Here is a 24,950-nt window from a genome sequence, read left to right on the forward strand (position 1 = left end):
CCGTAACGGGAATCGAACCAGGAACATTTTTTGTTAGTAGTCCGATGCACTAACCACTACACCACGTCTCACAAAAAGATAATTGGTCTCTTCTGATACTTAAATAAGTTGAAGACAACCCATGCTTTGCAATTTTATGGCCGGGGCGCACGCCCGCCACGCCCCCGCCTAAATCCGCCCCTGAGGTTGGCTTGTGCTCCCCTGACAATCTTCGAACATGGCTGTCATGGTTAGAAACAGGGTTAAAATTCATTAATAAATTGCTTTATATTTTGAAAACCTATATTGATATAGAAAAACTGATGGTGAAAATGCTAAGAATGTCAATAACTATTGCCCAACTATTTGTAGCAAAATTTTCAAATAACTTCTTATAGAAGTTATTGCCCTTTTATGATAATTTTGATTATTTTTTTGAGTTTTTGTCAAGAATCTTGGAAACTTTAATAGATGAATAGAAATTATCTGGAAAACAAGATCTTCCAAAACACTGAACGGACTGAAACCATCAGAAGATTCCTTATAGGAGTTCTTGTCCTAAAATTCTTATTTTTTTTAGAGCTTTGATCTTATTTCTCTATAATAGATAGGTAGAAACTGTCAACTAAAACTAAAGATTATCAGCTATCCTAGATCTACAAGAATTCCAACATGACTTTAGTCTTAAGTACATTAGATAACCCCTTATAAGTGCCCTGAAAAGACGATTTTTCACTACTGAGTTTTGCCCTATCTTTTTAAAAATTATTATATATTAGGGAACAACCATTTGACTTTAAAAAGGGTGGATATGTTTTTTTCTTAAAAAAAATTCTGATCCCCAATTTGATGAAAAAAATATTGTGGTTTTAATATATAAAGTTGAAGACAACAATTCCCTATCAATCATTTGCTTCTTCTTCAAAATGTATCACTTTAAGGTATAGGAAATCTGGATTTAGAACATGTTTTTTTGTCATCTGCTTGGCAGCCGATTTTTTTTTATAATAAGAATAGAGATAAGAATATTTGTTTTTATCTTTTGGGTGGGGAAATTACCCGGGCCCCCCTTTTTTATGGTCGTTTCCCTGAGGCACAAAACGATTTGTTAAAAAATAAATTTGTATGTGTCTGCTCGCCCTTTTGAAGACTAAGATTTTGGATTCAATTAAAGTATGACATCACTAGAATTTCAAGATTAGCGTAAAAATGTTACTTGGAAGTGAACTGAAAATGGCGGGAGATGAGTTATCGTTTCTGATTCTAAAAATAGACAGAAAATTTCCATCGATGATAAACAGTCTGCACTCGACAAAATACCTATGCTCATAGTGTAAGACGATTGTGGAACTTTTCATCAATATGAATTATATAAGCTTGAATTGAAAGACATGGACATATAAAAACCCAAGGTAAAAATATCTAGACTGAAATTAAACATTTGTTTCAAGACGCTACTTTCGGTTTTGTTTTTAAACAGGCATACCCAATTTTATAATGAGTATTCAGACAGTAAGTTGAATTTAGCTTGATATTATTGTAATTGTAAGTCGGGGAAGTATTACTGGTTTTATATTAGATAATAAATCAACACCAAGGATTTTTTTTTGTATTCAAGATAACTAACTATAATAAGAATAAACAGAGACATGTATATATGTCTCTGGTAAAATTTGGATATGTACTTTGAATTAGGAATATATATTTAAGTTAACGTATAATTATTATAGTTATAGTTAAATTTGTCAAAGTAATTATTTTAACCACAAATGTAAATTAATCGGACAGATATTTGTCAAATCTATTTTAACTCCTTGAACTAATGTAAAAGAGCACAGGCACTTGTCTCAGATGCATTTTAAGAAGTATCCCCCTCCCTCCCTAATACCTTAAAGGCACTGGCTACGGTTACATGGAAATGTAACAATAATAAAAATATTATTGTTACATTGGAGACTAATTGCCGGAATGCAAAGTTGGGTGAGGAACCGATTAATTACAAATGTAACAATAATTACTGAGGCTACGGTTACATTACGTTATTGTTACATGAAAAACAGCAATGTACGCTATATTGATTAAACTTGAATCTTCTATAGTTGTATTGCTTCATTCTTTCATATGTACTAAACAATACTTGTAATTTAATACTGATAAATAATAAAATATTATTATTCAACAAATGGTGTACAACTTGAATAGTTTTTCTACGTATTAATGGTTTTGATGTTCTTAAAGATACTACTCAAGATTAGGAGTGTGACTGTCAAAGGCGAAAAATATAGTTCAATGGTTTCACTTTTTTAAAGTATTTAACTGCACACCTACTCTTATTACTGTCATTATACTTTGGACCAATTTTGTTTATGGTCAAAAAAATAAAACTTGGGATGCATTTTAAACGAAACTGAAACAATATCATCTTCGACATACATTTCATACAGCTTTATAACTTGACGCAAATTGATAATCAAAAGCAAAGTTTGCTAACTGTAACTTAAATACTAAGAAATTCTGTATGTACACGTATCCGTGGAGGACGTAATTTCGTTCATCAAAAATGTGTCGGACTTTAAAAACAACTTACTGGATTTGTAGAAATTGTCATTGTAAATAAAAAATTACAGTAAATAAATTGTATGTTATAAATGTATGTAATAAATGTCCTCAACTTTTATTATTTAGTACATATTACTAGTCCCATCGTACATTGCTTTTTTTCATGTAACAATAACGCAATGTAACCGTAGCCTCAATAATTATTGTTACATTCATAATTAAACAGGTCCTTACCCAACCATGCATTCCGGCATTTAGTCTCCAATGTAACAATAATATTTTTATTATTGTTACATTTCCATGTAACTGTAGCCAGTGCCTACCTTAAAAGAGCTTGTTGAGATGAAAAATAATCTGGTAGAATATAAAAAGTCTTCAAAAACGCAGTGACAGGACAAGATATCAATTTTGTCCTAGGGAAGGAATTATTTTAGCCATCTTATCAATAGACCACTTTCAAGTTCAGCCGTCACCAGAAAAAACTTCAATTATGCGCGTCTTTATGACGTCATTTTCCAGATAGAGGAGATTGCCTGTATTCCTGCACTATTAACGTTTATCAAGCGTCTTATCGATCGTCATTGTGCAGGATAAACTATAAATAATATTGTTCTGAAGGTACTTAATCACAATTCCCTAATGACAGTAGTGCTGAAAGACAATTATGAGAATTCAATTTGCCGAATAATTCTTGCATTGTTGCATTATAGTTTTCCAACCACTCACTCAACATTGGAATGGAAGTGACGATGCCCCTAAAAGCAAGAATGATGTTAACTAAAACCAGAGTTTTTGACGGAAATGCATCGAACTCAAAAGTTGTCTATTATATTAATTTTTGAGGTTAAGATTTCATTCGTGCAGTAATTAAAACCTTAGAAGGGCTGACTTGATAGTTATCAATTTCATCACTACTTTACAGATTAAAAAAAAAAATAATTGCATTCAGCACCACATTCTATCCATTCTATCTATGAACATTTCAAAGAGCCGTGACAAGTGAAAATATACTTGATATCTGTTGAAGCTTCAAAATGATGTTGATGTGTATAACCCTAAATATTTAAAAATTGGTGTTATCTGCCTTTCTACAGTTATGGTCAACGGAAGATATTTCCAATTTATAGTATTGCTTCTGATGCTTAGATCAATGCAATGTTTAATTTAGTTCCCACTTTGAATTGAATAAAAGCCCTACCCTTCAGTACAATTAAGCACTATGATAATGAAAACAGGTGTGAAATTTTTCCCATTATAAACAATCCAGAACCATTCATTGACAACCAAATTATCTTAAAAAGGCAAAGCTTAGTAGCCCCATTACTATCCACATCCCTGGTGACCTTGGTCCTTGGATTAGGCAAAAAAAATCAAAAAAAATCAAGAATACATTTGCAAAATGCAATAACATATCTCATGCTAGACATTGTTAAATTTAAAACCAATTCAAACCTATATTTAAAAAGCAGTTGGGAAACAACCATTCTACTCTGAGGGGTTGGGGTATGTTGTTTTATTTTGAAAAAAATATATTGATCAAGGAGAATAAAAACAAATTCTTGTAGAGCTTAAAAGAAAACTTTGTGCTTTACCTGGTAAAATAGCATGATTTAAAGCTTCATTATGACTGGTAAGAAAAGAAAATTCAAAATTACTATAAGAAACGAAACCCTTTCTAAGTTAAATAATTGTTCCATTAGATACAATTTGTTACAATTAAATTACTATACAAAATCAAACAAAATTCAAACAAATTCTTTTATTATCTAATTTTTTAAGCAATTATCTTTCATTAAAACGTTGCATTCCTTCCAGATAAATTTTAGATAGTAATTGGAAGTAATTTGATTGTGATTTAATCAAGAACACCCAATTATGGCTCAGGCCACTGCTAAGAATCAGGAAGACATTAAAAAGCTTCGAAGAGATGTCAAATCTTTACACCAGTCCATGGATTTGGCTAGACAAAGTATTGACGATGTACACCAAACATTAACGAGTGGAATCCAGAAAGTATTGTCTGAAATTGAAAGATTGAAAATAGATAATGTTAAAATTAAATCAAACTTGAAATATTTGATGAACTCCAAGACTAATCCTTCAGCAGATTCCAATATATTCTCGGAGCCTGAAACTAGGACAACTAGCTGGGTCAAAAGTATGAGAAGTGCTTCTGGAAATCAGTTCAACTTATCAAGTAAGATTTAAAGTAGTTGTATAACACGAGAGGCTATGAGTTGGGGATTGGGGAGTGAAAAAGGTTATAAATAGAACATGTAGAAGTAATTGATTTAAGTTTTTTTTTTAAATATTCATCCTGAAATTTTCATTGGCCACACATTAAATTTGAGGTTGACTTGAATGTTTTTTCGAAATGGTATTAAACACATTATTAACAAATAAAATAAAAGATTGGTTTGACTCACATGAAAAGAATCTGAGATCAACTTTAGAATTAGGGTAAATAAAAAAAAAACAAATATGTGTGTTTCATATTTCCTTACCTACCTTATATTTTAAGCTTAGAAAGGTGACCTTCTGCTGTTGTCTGTCCTATAGTCGGGTTGTTGTCACTTTGACACATTCCCCATTTCCATTCTCAATTTTTAAAAAGTTCAATTTTTTTTTGTCATAGTTCAGGAAGCACTGTTAAATTCTGAATTTCTCCCCCAATATTAGACTCAATGTAAAAGAAATTGTTTAATTAAAAAAAAAATCCAAACTGCCTACCAAATTTTTTTAAAGATGTTACAGGAAACACACATATTATTTTATTTAGCCTTTGTACAGGGGTACTTAATGGAATAAAACATTTCTTTAAATGAATATGGTGCATTGATAACTTAAACTGTAGATATAAACATTAGATGATGTGGTACAGTGTTCTAGCTACAACGTTTGAACAGGGCGCAGCGACCGCCTTTTTTTATTGACGCCCGTGCCATTTTTATACGACCGCAAAAATTAAAAATGTTTTGGTCGTATATTGGTATCACGTTGGCGTCATCGTCGGCGGCGGCGGCGGCGTCCAAATACTTTTAGTTTTCGCACTCTAACTTTAGTAAAAGTGAACAGAAATCTATGAAATTTTAACACAAGGTTTATGACCACAAAAGGAAGGTTGGGATTGATTTTGGGAGTTTTGGTCCCATCATTTTAGGAATTAGGGGCCAAAAAGGGCCCAAATAAGCATTTTCTTGGTTTCCCCACTATAACTTTAGTATAAGTAAATAGAAATCAATGATATTTAAACACAACGTTTATGACCACAAAAGGAAGGTTGGGATTGATTTTGGGAGTTGAGGTCTGAACAGTTTATGAATTAGGGGCCAAAAAGGGGCCCAAGTGAGTATTATTCTTGGTTTTCGCACCATAACTTTAAAATAAGTAAATAGAAATCTATGAAATTTAAACACAAGGTTTATGACCACTAAAGGAAGGTTGGGTTTGATTTTGGAAGTTTTGGTCCCAACAGTTTAGGAATAAGGGCCCAAAGGGTCCAAAATTTAACTTTGTTTGATTTCATCAAAAATTGAATAATTGGGGTTCTTTGATATGCCGAATCTAACTGTGTATGTAGATTATTAATTTTGGTCCCGTTTTCAAATTGGTCTACATTAAGGTCCAAAGGGTCCAAAATTAAACTTAGTTTGATTTTAACAAAAATTGAATCCTTGGGTTTTTTTGATATGCTGAATCTAAAAATGTACTTAGATTTTTTATTATTGGCCCAGTTTCCAAGTTTGTCCAAATCGGGGTCCAAAATTTAACTTTGTTTGATTTCATCAAAAATTGAATAATTGGGGTTCTTTGATATGCAAAATCTAACTGTGTATGTAGATTCTTAATTTTAGTCCCGTTTTCAAATTGGTCTACATTAAGGTCCAAAGGGTCCAAAATTAAACTAAGTTTGATTTTAACAAAAATTGAATTCTTGGGCTTTTTTGATCTGCTGAATCTAACTAATCATGTACTTAGATTTTTGATTATGGGCCCAGTTTTCAATTTGGTTCATATCAGGATCCAAAATTATTATATTTAGTAATGTGCAATATCAAGAAATTTTCAATTGCACAGTATTCAGCAATAGCAAGAAATCTTCAATTGCACAGTAAATTTTTCTCATTTCAGATTTCATAAATAAAAAGAAAATTTCTTCAAACATTTTTTTGAGAGGATTAATATTCAACAGCATAGTGAATTGCTCAAAGGCAAAATAAAATATTTTAAGTTCATTAGACCACATTCATTCTGTGTCCGAAACCTATGCTGTGTCAACTATTTAATCACAGTCCAAATTTAGAGCTGAATCCAGCTTGAATGTTGTGTCCATACTTGCCCCAACCGTTCAGGGTTCAACCTCTGCGGTCGTATAAAGCTGCGCCCTGCGGAGCATTTGGTTCTGTCGTTCCTCGGGCGCCCTGCCATTTTTTTATCACAAAAAAATCGGCATTTTTCTGCCTTTAAATACCGGTAAAATCGTAATTGTTCCATGAACAGGAAGTTCAGCTACCTGTGCAAGCTGTCAAATTAAGTGACCCATTAAGTGTATGGCTTTACCTTACAGCTTTGGTGTCAAAACATTGTTAATTAACACCAATTAACTTACCTTTAGGTCATAAATAATTTGTGAATTTCTAAAAAGTTTTACAAACAATTTGATTACTTCCCCTTATTTATCACCTAAAATTGCCCTTTTTAATGATATTAACTAGTAAAATTGCCCTTTTTCTGACTAGCACCCTGCCCTTTTTAAATCCTGGCTAGAACACTGTGGTATGACTGTCAGCGAATCAACTCTCCAACAAAAGCCCAATTGACACAGAAAAGAGTCGGCGCTTTTTTTTTTCGGGGGGGGGGGGGGGGGGGGGGGGATTGAATTTCTTTCATGTAATCAAAACTATGATGTTGCTTACTTGACGTTATCCCTACTTTTGAGATAAACAAAATAATTATTATTAGTGCATTGAGCACAACCTTCTTCACATCCCATCAATAAATAAGCCTATCTTTTCCTTTATAATTGTATATAATTAATGCAGCACCACTACAAATGCACTGGTATTAAAGAGATAATAGTAACTGCAATTACGATTATCCCAATATGGCGACGGTAGATATAGGTAAAATCTTTACACTTATTTTTCTTAAATGTAGCATGATTTTGTCAATAGTTACTCAGCTGCAAGGTTTATCTATACCAGTACATCATATTTGAATCGTAAAGGTGCACTGGATTAGTCTAAGCGCTTTGAAAATTGCCGTCGAAAAATTCGGGATGATAATCGTAACTCGGAAAAAAAGATAATCGTAATTATGGTATTTAAAAATGGAAAGATAATCGTAACTGGAAAGTGTTTTATTGATATTGACACTTAAAACATATATCTAATAGCATATAATGAAGTTATGTCGATGAATTATTTACAAAACGTTCCAACATCTTATGACATTTCTTTTTATGCATATATTATTAACAGTTCTTAGGAAAACAGTTACATATGTGTATTAATTTATGTTTTTTGATTGAGTTAAGTCTGCCAATTGATATTTTGACGTGTGTTTTTCTATGTTGTGATGTTATGCTATTGTTTTTTTACACTAGTAATTTTGGGGCCCTTTATAGCTTGTTGTTCGGTGTGAGCCAAGGCTCCGTGTTGAAGGCCGTACATTGACCTATAATGGTTTACCTTTTTATAAATTGTTATTTGGATAGAGAGTTGCATGTCTCATTGGCACTCACACAACATCTTCCTATATCTACATACTAGTATATCATAAAATTTAGTTTTTTTAATAAATAATGCCGTTAGTTTTCTCGTCTAAAGTGTTTTACATTGTCATTTCGGAGCCTTTTATAGCTGTCTATGCCGTGTGGGCTTTGCTCATTGTTGAAGGCCGTACGGTGACCTATTTTTGTTAATATCTGAGTCATGTTGGTCTCTTGTGGAAAGTTGTCTCGTTGTTAATCATACCATATTTTTTTGGCATTTTAGCTACTTCATGACTGTCACTGAAATTTCGATATCTCAGAAAATAACTATAAACAACACAAATTTAATTTTGAATCATAACAATATGACATCCTTTAAACAGTTAATGCTATATAAGAATAGAGAAAGGTTGGGATTTGTTGTGTATTATGAAATTAAGTAACGTGGAGTTCTTTGACAAACATGGATTTGTGTTCTCTTATAGTTTGGCCAAAAGCCCGAAAATGAAGAATTGAAGTTGATGTGGCTTTAAATTGTCTTACAAGGAATACTTATTCAAAGAATGACTGCAAAGTGGAGAATAAAATAACGCATATTCCGCAATATTAGAAACAAACTAATTCAAAAATTCATAAATACTCGGTATATGAAAAGTATGATGCATACATATGCATGGAAGATATTGTAGAGACAAATATTGAAGGTACTAAACAAGGAACATTTTTGTATTTGCATACTAGCCATACAATAAGTTATTTTCTATTAAATGAAAACAAAAATTAGCCTAAAGTAACCTAATTGTCATGTATTTTTCTGAAGCACAAAATATTTGTTGTAAAATCTATAAAAATCTTTGTAATTAAACAAGTTCCGACTGTGATGATGTACATGTTATGCCTTCTGATGTAATTTATCAATATACATATTTGTGTGTGTTTTTTTTCCAGTCCGTCAAGTGCTTCGTATTAAGACTATAGGTAAGGCTAAAAAAACCAAAAAAAAAAAGTAACTATAAACAAAAGTAACAATAAACAAAAGTAACAATAAACAATAGTAACAATAAACTGTAACTATTTTAGATCCTTTACCATACACACTGTTTAAAGAAACGTTCTAAAATACATGGGTATTTGATCAAAACATTTGAAGTAAATTTTTAAAATCATATATTATATCAGTATAAAATAAAAAAAGGGAATCAAAGGGGAAAAAATGGACGGCTATATTTATTGAATTATAAGGAAAAGGGAAATATGAACACTCATATCTACCGATAAAGGTATCAACTGTTAAATCCGATAATGCAGTTATAAAGTTATTGACGGAAACTTTTGTTCATTTCGCGCAGAATTTTAATATAAACGTGATATTGGAGGCAAAACATATATATGACATATGAAAATGTGGTATACGTGACTTTCATTTTGAGCAATGAATTGAAAGGATTGCACTTTTGGGATATGGGATATAGCTAATCCCCCCTCCCCCTCCCCCTAAAAAAAAACAAACAAAAACGGACTTAAACGCGCACACAACATTGAAACTTTGAAAAAAATCAAAATATCTACTTACCACAATAGCTGTCTCGACAGCTGCTTCATTTTCCGTATCTTTAACAGGTACATGTATATATCAAAATGTTCACCAGCTAATAGAAATTTATTATAGGATATGCATGTCACTTGATGATCGCTGTATAACATCTCTTATATTATGTGATACCTCGAAAGCTTTTGATAGGGTATGGCATAGTGGCCTCTTAATAAAACTAAAAGAGTATGGTATTGATGGAAATCTGTATAAATGGTTTGAAAGTTATATTTCAAATAGAAAACAAAGCGTTTTCGTTTCAAATGCCTATTCGCCTTTTGATAATACTAATGCAGGAGTTCCGCAAGGCTCTGTATTAGGTCCCCTACTATTTCTTATTTATGTAAATGACATAGCTGATAATTTGACAAGTCTAACTCGATTGTTTGCTGATGATACATCTCTTTCTTATTCCAGCAATAACCCTTACACTATAGAGGATGTCTTCAACAGCGATTTAGAACAAATTTCAGTATGGTCTAAAGATTGGCTTATTAACTTTAACCCTAATAAGACAAAGGCTATGATATTCTCCTGCCATACTTCCCCAGATGATATTGAAATAGAATTTCAAAACCAATTAGTAGAATTTGTCTCCTGTCATAAACACTTAGGGATTACTTTTGATTCCAATGATAAATTCCATACACATATAGAAAATATTTTAAAGTGTGCAAGCACGAGATTAAATGTTCTTAAAAAATTGAAATATGTATTGAATAGAAATTATCTTGCTCGTATATATTTAACTTTAACAAGACCCGTTATGGAATATGCATGTGAGTTATGGGATGGTTGTACAAAAATGTACTCAACAAGAAGCCGACAATTTAGAACATGTTCAGTTAGAAGCAGGGAGGTTAGTAACTGGGTTGCCCGTGTTTGCTAGTCGGGAAGCTATATATTTTGAAACTGGCTGGCAATTGCTTGTGAACAGAAGAAAATCCAGAATGCTCAATATGTTCTATTCTATACATAATGAGACTGCCCCTGATTATCTCTGTGATTTAATGCCCCCGCTTGTTGGTCAAGTATCTAAATACGATTTGTTTAATAATTATGTAGTACCCGGTTATAGACTAGACATAACTAGAAAATCCTTTTTCCCATCCACTACTTTTGAATGGAATAGCCTTCCCCCCGACATAGTGATATGTAAATGTACGTCCAAAACATAAATATTTTTAAACGAAAATGAAGTCCAAATTGATACAGCCACTTTCCTATTTTAGTTGTGGGGAAAGAAAATTAATATCATTCATACACGTTTGAGAAATATGTGCAGTTCTTTAAATTCAGATTTACATCGTGTTAATATTAAACCCAGTCCCGCGTGCAGCTGTGGCCACCCTGTTGAGGATAGTATACACTATTTTTTACAGTGCGCTCTTCACAACGAAGCCAGAGAAATACTGTTTTCAAAAATAGAAAGTTATGCTATATCCATTGAGCTTCTTTTAGCTGGTGACGGTGACCTTTCTTTTCAGCAAAACAAAGACATTTTGAGTCCGTACAATCTTATATCAGAATAACACAAAGATTTAAAGCAGTCAATTAACATTCTAAATTTCTACTTTACAACCTTTCACTTCAGCAGTCTAGTTGTTTCATTATTATTCCTTATTATATTGTATTTTTTTTCTTTTTTCTTTTTATTTCTAATTTTTGTTTGAAGTATGTATTACATGCATTACTATTATGTTGTGTTTTTTTTCGCCATTATCTAATGTACTTTGTGTTTATATTTATATTGGGAGAGGACGTCTCTAATGTTGTTATAACTTGTGTCCAATCCCTTTTGCTACTTTTGCAAGTAAAATATGTTTAAACTAAAAGGTTATGCATATTGTTGTCAGTTATAAATAGATATACAAGTTGAAATGATAGGACTTTTTTTTTTACTGGGAACTCACTTTAGTCCCATGACTGTATATATATATATATATATATATATAGGTAAATTTGTCCTAGATATTAACCTGTAAGTTTCTTCATTTATTTTTATATGCGTTTATGTCATCGTTAAACTTGACATTTGCATTTTTAACACACAAACTACCATTGAAATGCTGAAAGACACATTTATTATGTTTCAGTTACTATTATCCGATAAAGAAAATTACGATTATCAAAGAAGAAAAATACCATAGAGTTACGATTATCATACCGAATTTTTCAACGGCAATTTTCAAAGCGCTCAGACGATTCCAGTGCACCGTTACGATTCAAATATGATGTAATGGTATAGATAAACCTTTCAGCTGAGTAACTATTGACAAAAGCATGCTACATTTAAGAAAAATGAGTGTAAAGATTTTACCTATATCTACCGTCGCCATATTGGGATAATCGTAATTGCAGTTACTATTATCTCTTTAATACCAGTGAAATGTATACTACAGTCATTAAAATGTTAAAGGATGTACCTGCCAACAGGTATTTTTATACATGATCAGAAAATACCCAGCTGAAATTAAGATATCTTGTATTATTTTAAAACAGCTAAGATATCTTTACCAGGAAAGGAAATGATACTTCATCTTTATTATAATTTCCTTATTATTATAAATTTGTCAGAACTTTTGACAAATATATTTTGTTGATTTATATTTAATACACATGTGATAATTTCTTTATGTGGATTGAAACAAGGACATCATTAAGTGAAAAGATTATGATGTATATGGGGTATGTAAAGTGCTTAAGATTTCATTCACAGTATAGAAACAAAATGTAAAAACTGAATTTTATCATGAAACTCAATAGACCATGAAATTTAAGTTAATTTGTGACCTTCAAATAAAGTCACATGGTCATAACCTTATAGTTTCACTTGCACGCAGTGCATTAGAATTAATAGCTGTCATTCTATCATACATTACAAAAATGCTTTAATAACTAAGGTACTGGGACAATTGTCCTGTCCTTTGTTGAACAATCTATAAAACAAATGATTAAAATTATAGATTATTGAAGATTTGACAAAACTAAGAATCCATATCACTTATAAAAGTATAGTAGAAATTATCTCTAGTTTTTTCAAAAGCAGGATAGAATATATTTAAAAAGTTATAAAATGTTTCACTTATTTTGATATCGAATTTCCCTGAAATGTTAAATATAATTATAATAAATGTATTACCAATCTAAGGGAAGTGGGAAGAAAAAACCAAAACTAAAAATAATTTTAAACAAGGAAATATTCATAACATATTAAGTATGTGTAAGAAGCTGTCTTATTCTAAAATAAGAAGTGCATTGTAATTTCTTAAGATACAGTAAGTAGTTTAAAAAAAGAAGGTCAGGTCCTCAAAATAATACAAGGCATTTTCTGTTTTTTGGCTCTTGAAATTTAATAAATATATGTTTATTGAATATCTTATTGTTAATGAATTATAATGCTTTCTCAGAATTCAATTGTATAACATGTGTTTCTCTGTGAGGAAGATACAAAGATACTATTTATACCGTTTATTTGATGATTTAAGAACAACACCAAAATTGCATTTTCCTCGATCACCCCAAAAATCTCTTTGAACTGCAGAATGGGTAGATAAACCTCAAGAAATATGTCAAGATGTATGTCATCAGATGGTGAATCCAGCCATTTTTTAAAGGGGGATCCCAACCCAGGATAAAGATGAACTTCAAACTATATGTCCCCATTCAAATGCATTGATTATATAACAAAAGGGGGGGGGGGGTTCCAACCCTAGAACCCCAACCCTCCCCTGGATTTGCCACTGGTGAGTGGTCAAACCTAAGTTTCGCATTGAAACATACTTTACGTGAGTCCTATAGCATATTTGTCATTTCCATCTACCTTTTGTATTTATTGAAATTCTGTTTGAAACATTTTTTTATTGATTTGGAATTTCTACCATCTAGGTGTTTTTATTCTGATTGGTCAATTTCAAAAATGTTTAGCCTTGAAAAACTAGATCAGTACTTTATATAATATGGAGATCTTTGACTGATTTGAATTATCTTGACTACGGTGTATGACAGGAACTGTAAATAGTATTTGCTTTTAAGTTTGATGATTAGCAAATTGTCTGTCTTAAAACCTTAAAAATATTCCAAAGAGACCTAATAAAAAAAAATTAACTAAAGTTCTATTCAATGGCTTGTTAAAATAACAGTTTGATTAATATTGAAAAAACTAAAATGAAAAAAACGATAATTTTACCGATCATTGTAGGTTATAGAAAGAGATCACAATCTGATTTGAGCTCAGACGACACAGACGTGGATAGAGCAACACTAATTACAGACCATTCTTTAGAGGAAGACACAAGTCCAAGGTAAACAAGATACAAACAATACCAAGAGCATATTGAAAACTCATAAGCCGAAGAAAACTGTTGCGATTTCAAAAGACAAAAAAATCCAGAATCATCAGATAGAAAACTACTAAAAATAATTATTTTACATCATACATGTATTGGTTTTTAGTTTTGTCAATTACTAAGACATTTCTTTATGTGTCTATGCAAAAATCTTGTATAGTACATTGAAATATAATAAAGGTTGGATAGAACAACTTTATGTATGATCATTGTCAAGTTGTTTGGCTTCTTTGTTATTTTCTTATCAAATGAACTTTTGATGCACTTCGGACAACATATTCTTTGTCCTTTATTCTATTTATGTAACTGCTGCTTGAACACATCCTGTTATCTTTCTACAAAAAAAAAGTAACATTGCTTTGGTGAGAATTTTTAGTATTGGATATGAACTATTAAATACTGAGTAAAAATGTAAATTTTGCTTGTTTAACATGTTTAATACAAAAAGATACTTTAATTTTAGCAAGATCTGAAAGGATACAGCAAATAGATAAATTAAAGATTCATATAAAACAAGATTGTAATACAAAATATATACATTTGTTTTAGGACAAAAAAGGACAGAAGAAAACAACATCATAACGCATTGCCACCAAAAACTGAAACACCAAATTTGACTTCTGAAATAAGCTCCTCTGAGTCAGATATTCTAAAAGCTAAAACTCTACCAAACCATATGTCAGCAACAGAACCTAAACAAAATAACATCACAGGAAGTGGTGGGAATGGCAGGTCATCACCTGTTCCCAATGTGCAAAGGCAAAACAGTATAGAGACAGATCAGCATAGAGTACCAGTCCAAGAATCTTTGTTTAATGCTAATTTATCACAAAAAAATGTGGCAGCAGGATCCAGTAGAGATGAGAGGTTGAACGGAGCCTCAAGTAGTTATGTTTCACAAAATAATGATATGGGAGATCTCGGTGAGGAATCTGAGGAGGACACTGATATAGCTATGACTATAGAAAGTAAACTTTCAGGTAATGAATTCTTAAAGTCATTTTATGGGAAGGTGTAGAATTGATTCTTTTTAACCTTGTCATTTAAAAAAAAAGTTGTGGAAGGGATATATAAATAGCACCAGAATACAACCATCTTTATTTCTTTCCCTTTTACAATTATCTCAATGTTTTATCTTCAAGGTTCTGTGCATAAGCCTTGAATCAGATTATCAAACATTTCATTCACTAGGAGGAATTTTGGAAGATTATTAATTTCTTGGGAAATGTCACTGGGGTAAAGCTGATGACCGTAACTGCATTCACGGTCATCCCAAGATGTCGGATGAAAAATTAGGTCAGTTTCTGTATTGTCTGTTAAAGTGTTTCTATATCATTTTCTTTACAAATCATACATTGAAACGATGTAAATTTATAAAAGAATCACTCGAAAATCACTAATTACTTCTGAGAAATGTGCATGAAACGGGAAATTCGATTTGAAAAAATCGCCAAAATGACCGTAAATCACAATCGAGATGACCGTAACAGAATCAGCGATTCATAACAAGGCTGACCGTAACTGCTTTTAAGATGACCGTAATTTGTAAATGATGACCGTAACTTTTAAAGGATGACCCTCAATTCTAAGAAATATCCGTATTTATATAACTATCTTTTTGTATCAAATGATTAATCGTGTTGAAAGTTTTATCCTATAGGTAGAAGAAAATAAGACGCGCTTCAAATGCAAAGATTACCATATGTATCTTTTTTACAGTAGAGGGTTCAATTTTTAAAATGAATTTGCCAAAAGACATGCGGTGCACAGCCTTCATCTGCTCGACAAAAGATTTTTGTTTTTGTTTCTGGGATTCCTTTTAATGACATATGATAAATACACATTTTTAAAAATGCCAAAAAATTGCATGTACACCCATTGATATTATATCGTCTTTCATTTTGTTGTGCAAATAAAATAACAGAAATATTTTGAAAATATCATTCGAATAAACTAGTGAAGGTGAGCTCCAGCAAAGTAGATCCTTAAAATAGTATTGTACGAAAAGCGTATCACAAGGCGGAACGTTGTCAATTTGTATATATACAGAAATGTTATTCATACAGTCAGGATTCTACTTCTTCAAAATTATTTCCCCATTACGCCAGTTCATGCTCACAGTCGTAGAAATGGAAGCCATTGTAGGGATGACGCTCTGCCAATTTTGCTCTTGAAAACTGATAAATTTATCCACATAGCACCATTACGATCGATCGTTATATGTCAGTTATATTTTAAAATACAAATGTATCTACTAGCTAATGAGCATTAGTCAATGATTTTGTCTGCATTGATTCAACTTAAAAATATTGTCTGTTTGGATGTCAGATGGAATTTTTGAAAATTCTTAAGCATTTAAAAAAATTCTAATTAAATATTTCGTGGAAGGGCAGACTAAACATTTTCAGTGGTTGAAGATTATAAACCCTAGTTATCACACACACATTTTCATCATCCAAATTAAAAGACTGTCGTCAAGTACTTTTGGAAAAAATAGCTATTCGAACACACCTACTCTGTTTTTGTGATTCATTAGATAGGTATCTCAATTGACCCATATATTTCATCTTTTCGTACTGTCATTTTTTTACGTTATAAAGTCAACCTGTAGCTTTGATATATAATAATGATAGAATCTGAAGCGAGATGCTATATAAAAAGTAAAAACACAAAAATACTGAACTCCGAGGAAAATTCAAAAAGGAAAATCAAAAATCAAAAGGCAAAATCAAAAGTCCAAACACATCAAACGAATGGATAACAACTGTCATATTCCTGACTTGGTACAGGCATTTTCTAATGTAGAAAATGGTGGATTGAACCTGGTTTTATAGCTAGCTAAACCTCTCACTTGTTGCTTTGTACGTTTTAAAGACAAAATATACACCCCAAACATGCCCTAACATAAAAAGGTGCACTCGATTTTTCTCTTTTCGATACAATCGTTACCTGTTTTGGGGAATTTTTTCTTGATTCACATAATGGAAGGGCAGACATGAAAATTTCTGAACTAAAAGATTGATATGTTCTCCGTCCGTGATAAAAAAAAATCGGAGGTTATGCATTTTCTACATCCAACTTATAGATACTATATATAAAAAAGAAGATGTGGTATTATTGCCAATGAGACAGCTATCCAGAAAAGACCAAAATGACACAAACATTAACAACTATAGGTAACCGTAAGGCCTTCAACAATGAGCAAAGCCCATACCGCATGGTCAGCTATAAAAGGCCCCGATAAGAACCATGTCGTCGACTTTATATCTTATTGTTTTGCATTACTATGTAATAGATACATTGAAAACTTATGCAAATGGTGTTTTTAAAATAAGAAAATTGTCGTTTTATTTGTTTCTATTAACTTTTTAAAATTTTGTTACTATATCAAACATTACAGTTAACTTTTATCGATTTCTCGATAAACACAGAGCTTCGATTCTTTTGTTCTATTTCAAAAGTGTTTCCGCCTGCATATATCAAGACAAATTAAGATTTTAATCTGCTTCCTCTGGACCCATACACATGGGCTCGATTACCAAATATTCGTATGTATTATTAATGTTTTTAATGCTCCATTTATTGGCATTATATTTTTATGGTCTGTGCGTACGTTCGTCCGTTCGTCTGTTTGTTTGTCCGTTTGTCCAGCTTCAAGTTAAATAAAATTGAAACTTAGTACACATTTTCCCTATGGAATAATCTTTTTAATTCTAATGCCAAATTACAGTTTTATCCCATTTTCATAGTCCACTAAACATAGAAAATGATAGTGTAGATGAGGCATCCGTGTACTAGGGACACATTCATGTTTCTTCAAATTTTCGTCGTATCGCTGTAAATTTGTGTTAAAATTTTAACGTCGATATCAATAAATATTTCATTGTTTACGAGAAATATGCAATTTACTATCATTGATATAAATCCTAAATATGGCCAATTATATTATAGTTTAAAAAAAGAAATTTATGAAACATATTTATATCCGCTAACCGAGCCCCTATTGAGATCGACAAACTCAACAAAAAAGCTTTGAATACAATACGGATATTTCTTAGAATTGATGGTCATCCTATAAAAGTTACGGTCGTCCTATATAAATTACAGTCAGTCTTTACAAATTACGGTCATCCTTTACAAGTTACGGTCATCTTTTTACCAATCACGGTCATCCTTGTTTTATGTTACGGTCATCTTGAAAATATTTTGATTATGATTTACGGTCATCTTAACGATATTTTCAAAGCAAATTTCCCGTTTCATGCACATTTCTCGGAAGTAATTAGTGATTTTGGAGTGATTCTTTTATAAATTTACATCGTTTCAATGTATGATTTGTAAAGAAAATGATATAGAAACACTTTAACAGACAATACAGAAACTGACCTAATTTTTCATCCGACATCTTGGGATGACCGTGAATGCAGTTACGGTCATCAGCTTTTCCCCAGTGAATGTAAAATCAAGGTCCCAGCATGTGTTTGTGGATTTATGAATGACAGCATTGAAAAGTTATAGTATTGCTTCAAATTTTTACCAATTATCATTCATTGCTAGACAATTGACAGAGTGTAACCCTCTTACACTTTTAAGGTCAGGAAGCATTCTATAATATATATATATAAAAATGTTTTAAAAGTAGTATATTAAGCCTGCATATGGAGTATATATCTCCCAATTGATACAATATTCCTGGGCTTGTATTTCTTATAATGATTTTCTTGATAGAAGGTTGTTGCTTTCAAGGAAGCTATTAAACCAAGAGTTCCAAATGGTGAAGTTGAAATCATCCCTTTATAAAATTTACGGACGCCATCACATTAGGTTGGTTGACCGTTATTGAATAACCGTTTCACAGATGATATCAGATATGTTCCTTATGTCCTAACTACAATCCACTTCCATTTTCACTATAGATGTGACCTACCGAATTAGACTATTTATCAGGTTTGTAATAACATGAATAACATGATTGGTGCCACATGTGGAGCAGGATCTGCTTACCCTTCTGGATCACCAGGGACCATCCCCAGTTGGTGGGGTTTGTGTTGCTTAGTCTTTAGTTTTCTATGTTGTGTCTCGTTTACTATTATTTGTCTGTTTACATAAAAAAAAAGAAGATGTGGTATAATTGCCAATGAGACAACTGTCCACAAGAGACCAAAATGACACAGACATTAACAACTATAGGTCACCATATCATATGGCCTTCAACAACGAGCAAAGCCCACATCACATAGTCAGCTATAAAAAGCCCAGATATGACAATGTAAAACAATTCAAACAAGAAAACAAACGGCCTTATTTATATAAAAAAATAACCGAAAAACAAAACAAATATGTTACACATAAAAACAAACCACAACCACTGAATTACATTGTCTTTTTAATTTTTTGGCCATGGCGTTGTCAGTTTATTTTCGATTTATGAGATGTCTCTGGTATCTTTTTTAATCATAATTGATTTTCAATTAGACTTTCCAAGTTGTATCAACTCCATTTCTCAAAAATATATAATAAAAAAATGAATATTACGCTTATTCACTCAATTTATTAAGAGTTCATGTGTTTTAGAATATCTTATTAACCTTTGTAAGAATATATATTATCAGAATTTTTTTTTATTTTCAGTGACCTATCCTCACACTGTACCTGACTATCAACCAGTAATGGTACCTTATAAAGATATTAAATTCAATAATGGCAAAGATTATCTTAAATCCTTAGGATTTATAATCACTGATCCTAATGTTAAAGAATTTATATACAAAATTGCAGCATGTAAGTCTAATTTATTTGTATGAAGAAAATAAAACATATTTTTATTGAAAAGGTGTGGCTGACATATCTAGTACATGACTATTGGTTCAAGAACACAGTAATTTTGTAGTGCATTTCTTTTAGAAAATAAATGTAAATTCAAAACATCCCACCTAATATTTGTACAGTGTGTTGTAGTAGTTGTTACTTTATCATGAGGTACAAAAATCATTCCAAAAAATCAATTTGTGTTGGCCTATGGTGATTTGTAGATATCATTGAAAAAGCTCCAAATTATCTCCCTTTGGTGCAAAAATTGACATTTTTTGGCATTAAAATTGAAATATCTTTTTTAACTCATCAGTGACCTATATTTTTTATTGTTGTTTTCAAATAAGCTGTACATGAACTAAATATTTGTAAAATTTAAGCAATTTCTGTAATTTAGTTCTTTTTTATTTTGATATTACCGCTTTTTCTCCTATTAGTTCAACAGAAAAAAAGAACATTAACAAAAATGTATGCTTTTTTCAAAAGCAGATTGTGAGCGTAAATGAACGGTGACCCCATTTTTTATTTCATTTTTCTATTAAGTATAAGATAAAGTTCATTTATAGAAATTTGATTTAAACCCATGAGCCCCTTTTATAAGGGGAGACAGTTTATTATGCTGAATTTGAAAACTTAAAAAAAAAGATAATATTTAACAGGATATTTACTTGCAAATCCTTTTCAATGAATGCAGAACGTTTAAGAAGTGTATTTTCATATTTATTGATGAGACAAGTCAATCTTACATACTTGAAAGTTATCTTCCTTTCAAGTCATTCTCCACAATGGAAAAGAGAGCAAGGGCATTCAAGTTACTCGACAGGATATACTTTTGGGAAATACAATTGCTATTACATTTTGAAAGCAGAATTCAATATGGTTTGGAGATCAAACAACATTGTTTGTATTAAAACACAAAATTACCTACCTTGAAGATACATTTTGTTCTAATTAAACTTGTATGAGGATTATAAATGTTTTTTTAATAATATCTGAAATGCATGTTATAAACAACTTTTATTCTACTTTAAAATATGCATCTTTATTTTAGTGGACAGTAAAAAGAATGAACAGTTACCTAAAGGATTATATACATTACTACTGTTAGATACATCATATAGTACAGGACCTGGTGGCTTGCTAGAAACCAGAAAATTTGTTAATGAATTTTTAGATGGTATGATACCTATATGTAAAAGCTATAAGAAATTAAATGCTGTCACTGTAACAATAAAGATGGTATGCAATATTTTGAAGAAATATTAATAAAAGAAGATGTTGTCAATGAGAAGAAACGGTCCAGCAACATCAAAATTTATAAAAACATCTAGAAGTCAGTATATTGCATTCAGCAGAAGACGTGTTTTAAAATATAGTCTAGATGTTATCACCTACCTATACCTACCTACCTAGTCCTTATTATGCACGGAGGCACATAGGGCAAGTGATGTTAACACCTAGTTGAATAAATTTTGAAAAGTGTATTAAAGGTCTGTCATCAAGTTTTTTCTTATAAAAGAATATTTTCACATTTTTTCTCCATCTTTCTTAAAAATTTTGACAGATAGTGGATGCAGTTACTTGATGATATTACATGGTTTCATTTTCTTTTTTACAGAAATAGAAACAGCGACAGAGTATAATTTAGAAGAGATGGTTGGAGTATTTGAGTTTGGATCACATGCTGGTATATTACATGAGTTTACAAATGATTACTCACTCATTCGAGAATGTTTAGGTTGGTATAGAATTGTGTATTTACTTTTTGTTTTGTATAAAGTGTGAGCAGACAACAGCTGAAGGCCACCAATGGGTCTTCAACACAGCGAGAAAATCCTCAGCTGGCACCTAAATAAAATGGTGTACTAGTTCAGTGAAAATGAACGTCACACTTAACTCCAAAACATATAAATGAACTAAGATTAATAAAAAAAATACAAGACTAACAAAGGCCAGAGGCTCCTGACTTGACACAAGCGCAAAATGTGGTGGTTTTAAACATGTTTTGTGAGATCTCAACCTTCCCTCTGTACCTCTAGCCAATGTAGATTTAAGAAATAACTATGGCAGCACTCCTTTTGCGCCAATTACTGTTTTTCATGGCTATCATTTGCGCCAATTTTTTTTTCTTCAAATGTATCATTTGCGCCAGTTTTCGGAACTCATTTGCGCCAATTTACTTGAACACATATTGATTATACATATTAAAGATCGATATATATTTAGAATCATTTTTGTCATATAAATGTTTATTCGATACATAATTATTACTCTTGTTGGTGAAAGGTGACTTTAAATATTAGAATTACCATTAAACTAAAGGTATGCATATAAACACTAAACACAAATTTGTTCAGTGGCAAATATAAAAGAACCAGTTTAAGAAAAGTACTAGTCTTCGCGTTGATAACATGGATGTAACTATAAAGAAATGAGAATCGAATCGAGGGAAGCCAGGTGTTGTGTTCAACGGCAATAAATTTCGTCAGACTTTTATTAAGAAAAGTGGAGAAATAAGATGGCGATGAACTACAAAAAACTGCAGTGCTACAGCTTATACCGATGAGCAATGACTACATGTAGCTGGTCTGAGTGGAAATCTTGCACATATACATGAGACAGACCCACAAAGTTAGAGCGTCAAATACTACGAATATGCAAAAGAAAAGCTACAGAAAATATATCCGAAAGACCAGCTAAGATCATATGTTCGCAGCTATTCCATCACGAAGAGGAACATCTACAGAAAAATGACTCGAAGTGCATAAGACAGCCTTTACATAGTTTTATATTTTAAAGTTATTCATACTGTCGGTCCCAAGCACGGATAAAGAAGAATTGAAGTCATTTTTCTTTATATTGGCGCAATCGTATATTTTATTTTTGGCGCAAATGATACCTAGTTATTTTAAAACAGGTGGCGCAATCGTAGCATTGGAGAAAAAAAGTTGTGGCGCAAAAGGACCCATTTTTGGCGCAAACGGATCTCTCCCATAACTATACTGTCATGTAAAATTGAAAATTGTGATATGATTGCTAATGAGACAACTCTCCACCAGGTGACCAATATTTGGAAGTTAAGTCTGAAAAAATAGTTAAATATTTATGTGTACAATTTTATTATATTATCTTTTTTTTTAGGGGGGGGATTTTTTTTATACAGTTAGAGTAAAAAAAAATATGCATTATTACTTTCTACAGTACTTCCTTAACATTTCAAATATTTCAAAATACACTTCAGAATTGAATGCTTCTATTTGTAAATTTATTGGGGTGTAAAAGCGTTGACCGAAGTACATTTTACGCAGGGTCAACGCTTTTACAACCCTATAAGGTTACAAAAAGAAGCATTCAATACTTATAATTACATTTTTTAGCTATGATCATGAAAACATGAATTTTATATATTTTATTATTTAATTCACCTGTGCACTTTATTGTTGGAGCATGTGTTATTATGAGTGAAAAGTTGTATTGAGCAATGCAACTGCTTACGGAATAACACGTGATGTGCAGTTAGCCAATCAGAATAAAATATTATAATGAAACATACATCTAATGTAATTATTTGCAAATAACAAACAAGAAATAGAAATATTATTGAAAAATTGTCAAGGGAGATAATATTTGATGGCATAATTAAGCTCATATAAAGTTTAATTGAGCTATATTAGCTAAAATTGTAGATTCATTTCCTGAACTTGTACACGTTCTGGTTAATGTCAACAGTTATTGCAGAACAACATTTAAAACAAGCAAATAATCTGAAAGCCACTAAATATGTGGTACCTGTATTGGTACAAACATTATAGATTGTGACAGGAATAAACTTACTTTTGGGAATGGTCCACCCTCTGTATGTCATAATTTTCATTGGAATAACAACTAGCTTTCTCTTCTCTACCAGTAATTGTATTATAGAAAAACCCGAAGTGAAGTAAAGCTTCAACAAAAATGCGCATGCTGTAAGCAGACTTGGGGTCAATTACATTGGAATGTAATTAATTAAATTACACATTACATTGCAAAAATGATCAATTACATCAATTACACATTACACTGTTTTTGAAATGTAATTAATTAAATTACAATTACTTTAGTAAAGTAATTAATTAAATTACACATTACATTTCGTCATGGTATTTTTTAACAATATATACATGTATAAATAATGCATGTGTAAAATATTCATGTACATGATGTATAAGCATAGTTTAAGCGTTGCATTTGATAATCATTAGCTATTTTAATGTTTTGTCATTTAGTCTGAATCTCTCTGGTCTGAACACTTTGACATCAATTAATATAAACGTTTTTCGACAGGTGCTTATGTGGCAGATATTGCTTGATAAGAACATGGAAGTTTTATGATCATAAGATCATCATATTGAAAAGAGGGGGAATTGGTTCTTATTAACTTGCCAATACATCAAGGGGTATTTTGACATCTCAGAAATGAAGTCATTTAAATTAAACATAATATAAATAAAGATATTATACATCAATCATAAATATTTGTTTTTACATTAAAATTTCAAAAAGTGTGCTTGTCACAAATAATTTTTAGTACAAATTATGTATGTATAATGTCTAAATATTAGCAATATTTTGCTAATTAGATAAAAATACATGTAACAGTGGCATTGCCCCTGGACATTTTAATCTGATTAATTGCTGTTTGTTTTTACAGCTGTTAATTTTTTTATTTCTATAATCCTTTTGTGTATACTAATTTGACAAAATGATTGTGTGCAGTGATTTTAAATTCTAAATGAACTGTCTAAGAAAGATTTTTCACAGTGATACTTTTTTTTTGGTTTTAGTTAACAAGGTGATTAATTACTTATCAATCTATTTAGTTAAAAGATCTTTCTTAAAACTGAACACTATTATATGATTCTCACATTTTTTAAATTTATAATTAAATAATAATTATTAAAAAAAAACA

At 31.2% G+C, this 24,950-nt stretch overlaps 1 protein-coding gene across 3 annotated transcripts in view; it reads left to right on the forward strand.

Annotated features, from left to right (window-relative positions):
• The first annotated feature begins 1,238 nt into the window (after window positions 1-1,238).
• The window catches only part of LOC139519635 (uncharacterized), a 38,790-nt gene continuing 15,078 nt past the window's right edge, over window positions 1,239-24,950 (forward strand). The window contains exons 1-7 of one of the 3 annotated variants that reach the window (XM_071311836.1): window positions 1,239-1,391; window positions 4,354-4,735; window positions 14,044-14,146; window positions 14,741-15,171; window positions 19,823-19,972; window positions 21,054-21,179; window positions 21,621-21,740. In XM_071311836.1, the coding sequence (XP_071167937.1) occupies window positions 4,414-4,735; window positions 14,044-14,146; window positions 14,741-15,171; window positions 19,823-19,972; window positions 21,054-21,179; window positions 21,621-21,740 (1,252 nt within the window). In that variant the 5' untranslated portion in view covers window positions 1,239-1,391; window positions 4,354-4,413. Of the gene's footprint in view, window positions 1,392-4,353; window positions 4,736-12,380; window positions 12,531-13,027; window positions 13,121-14,043; window positions 14,147-14,740; window positions 15,172-19,822; window positions 19,973-21,053; window positions 21,180-21,620; window positions 21,741-24,950 lie in introns of those variants that run through there. The other 2 variants (XM_071311837.1, XM_071311838.1) reach the window with 2 other exon arrangements.

The sequence above is a fragment of the Mytilus edulis genome, chromosome 4 (genome assembly GCF_963676685.1).
Source record: "Mytilus edulis chromosome 4, xbMytEdul2.2, whole genome shotgun sequence".
Lineage (NCBI taxonomy): Eukaryota > Metazoa > Mollusca > Bivalvia > Mytilida > Mytilidae > Mytilus > Mytilus edulis.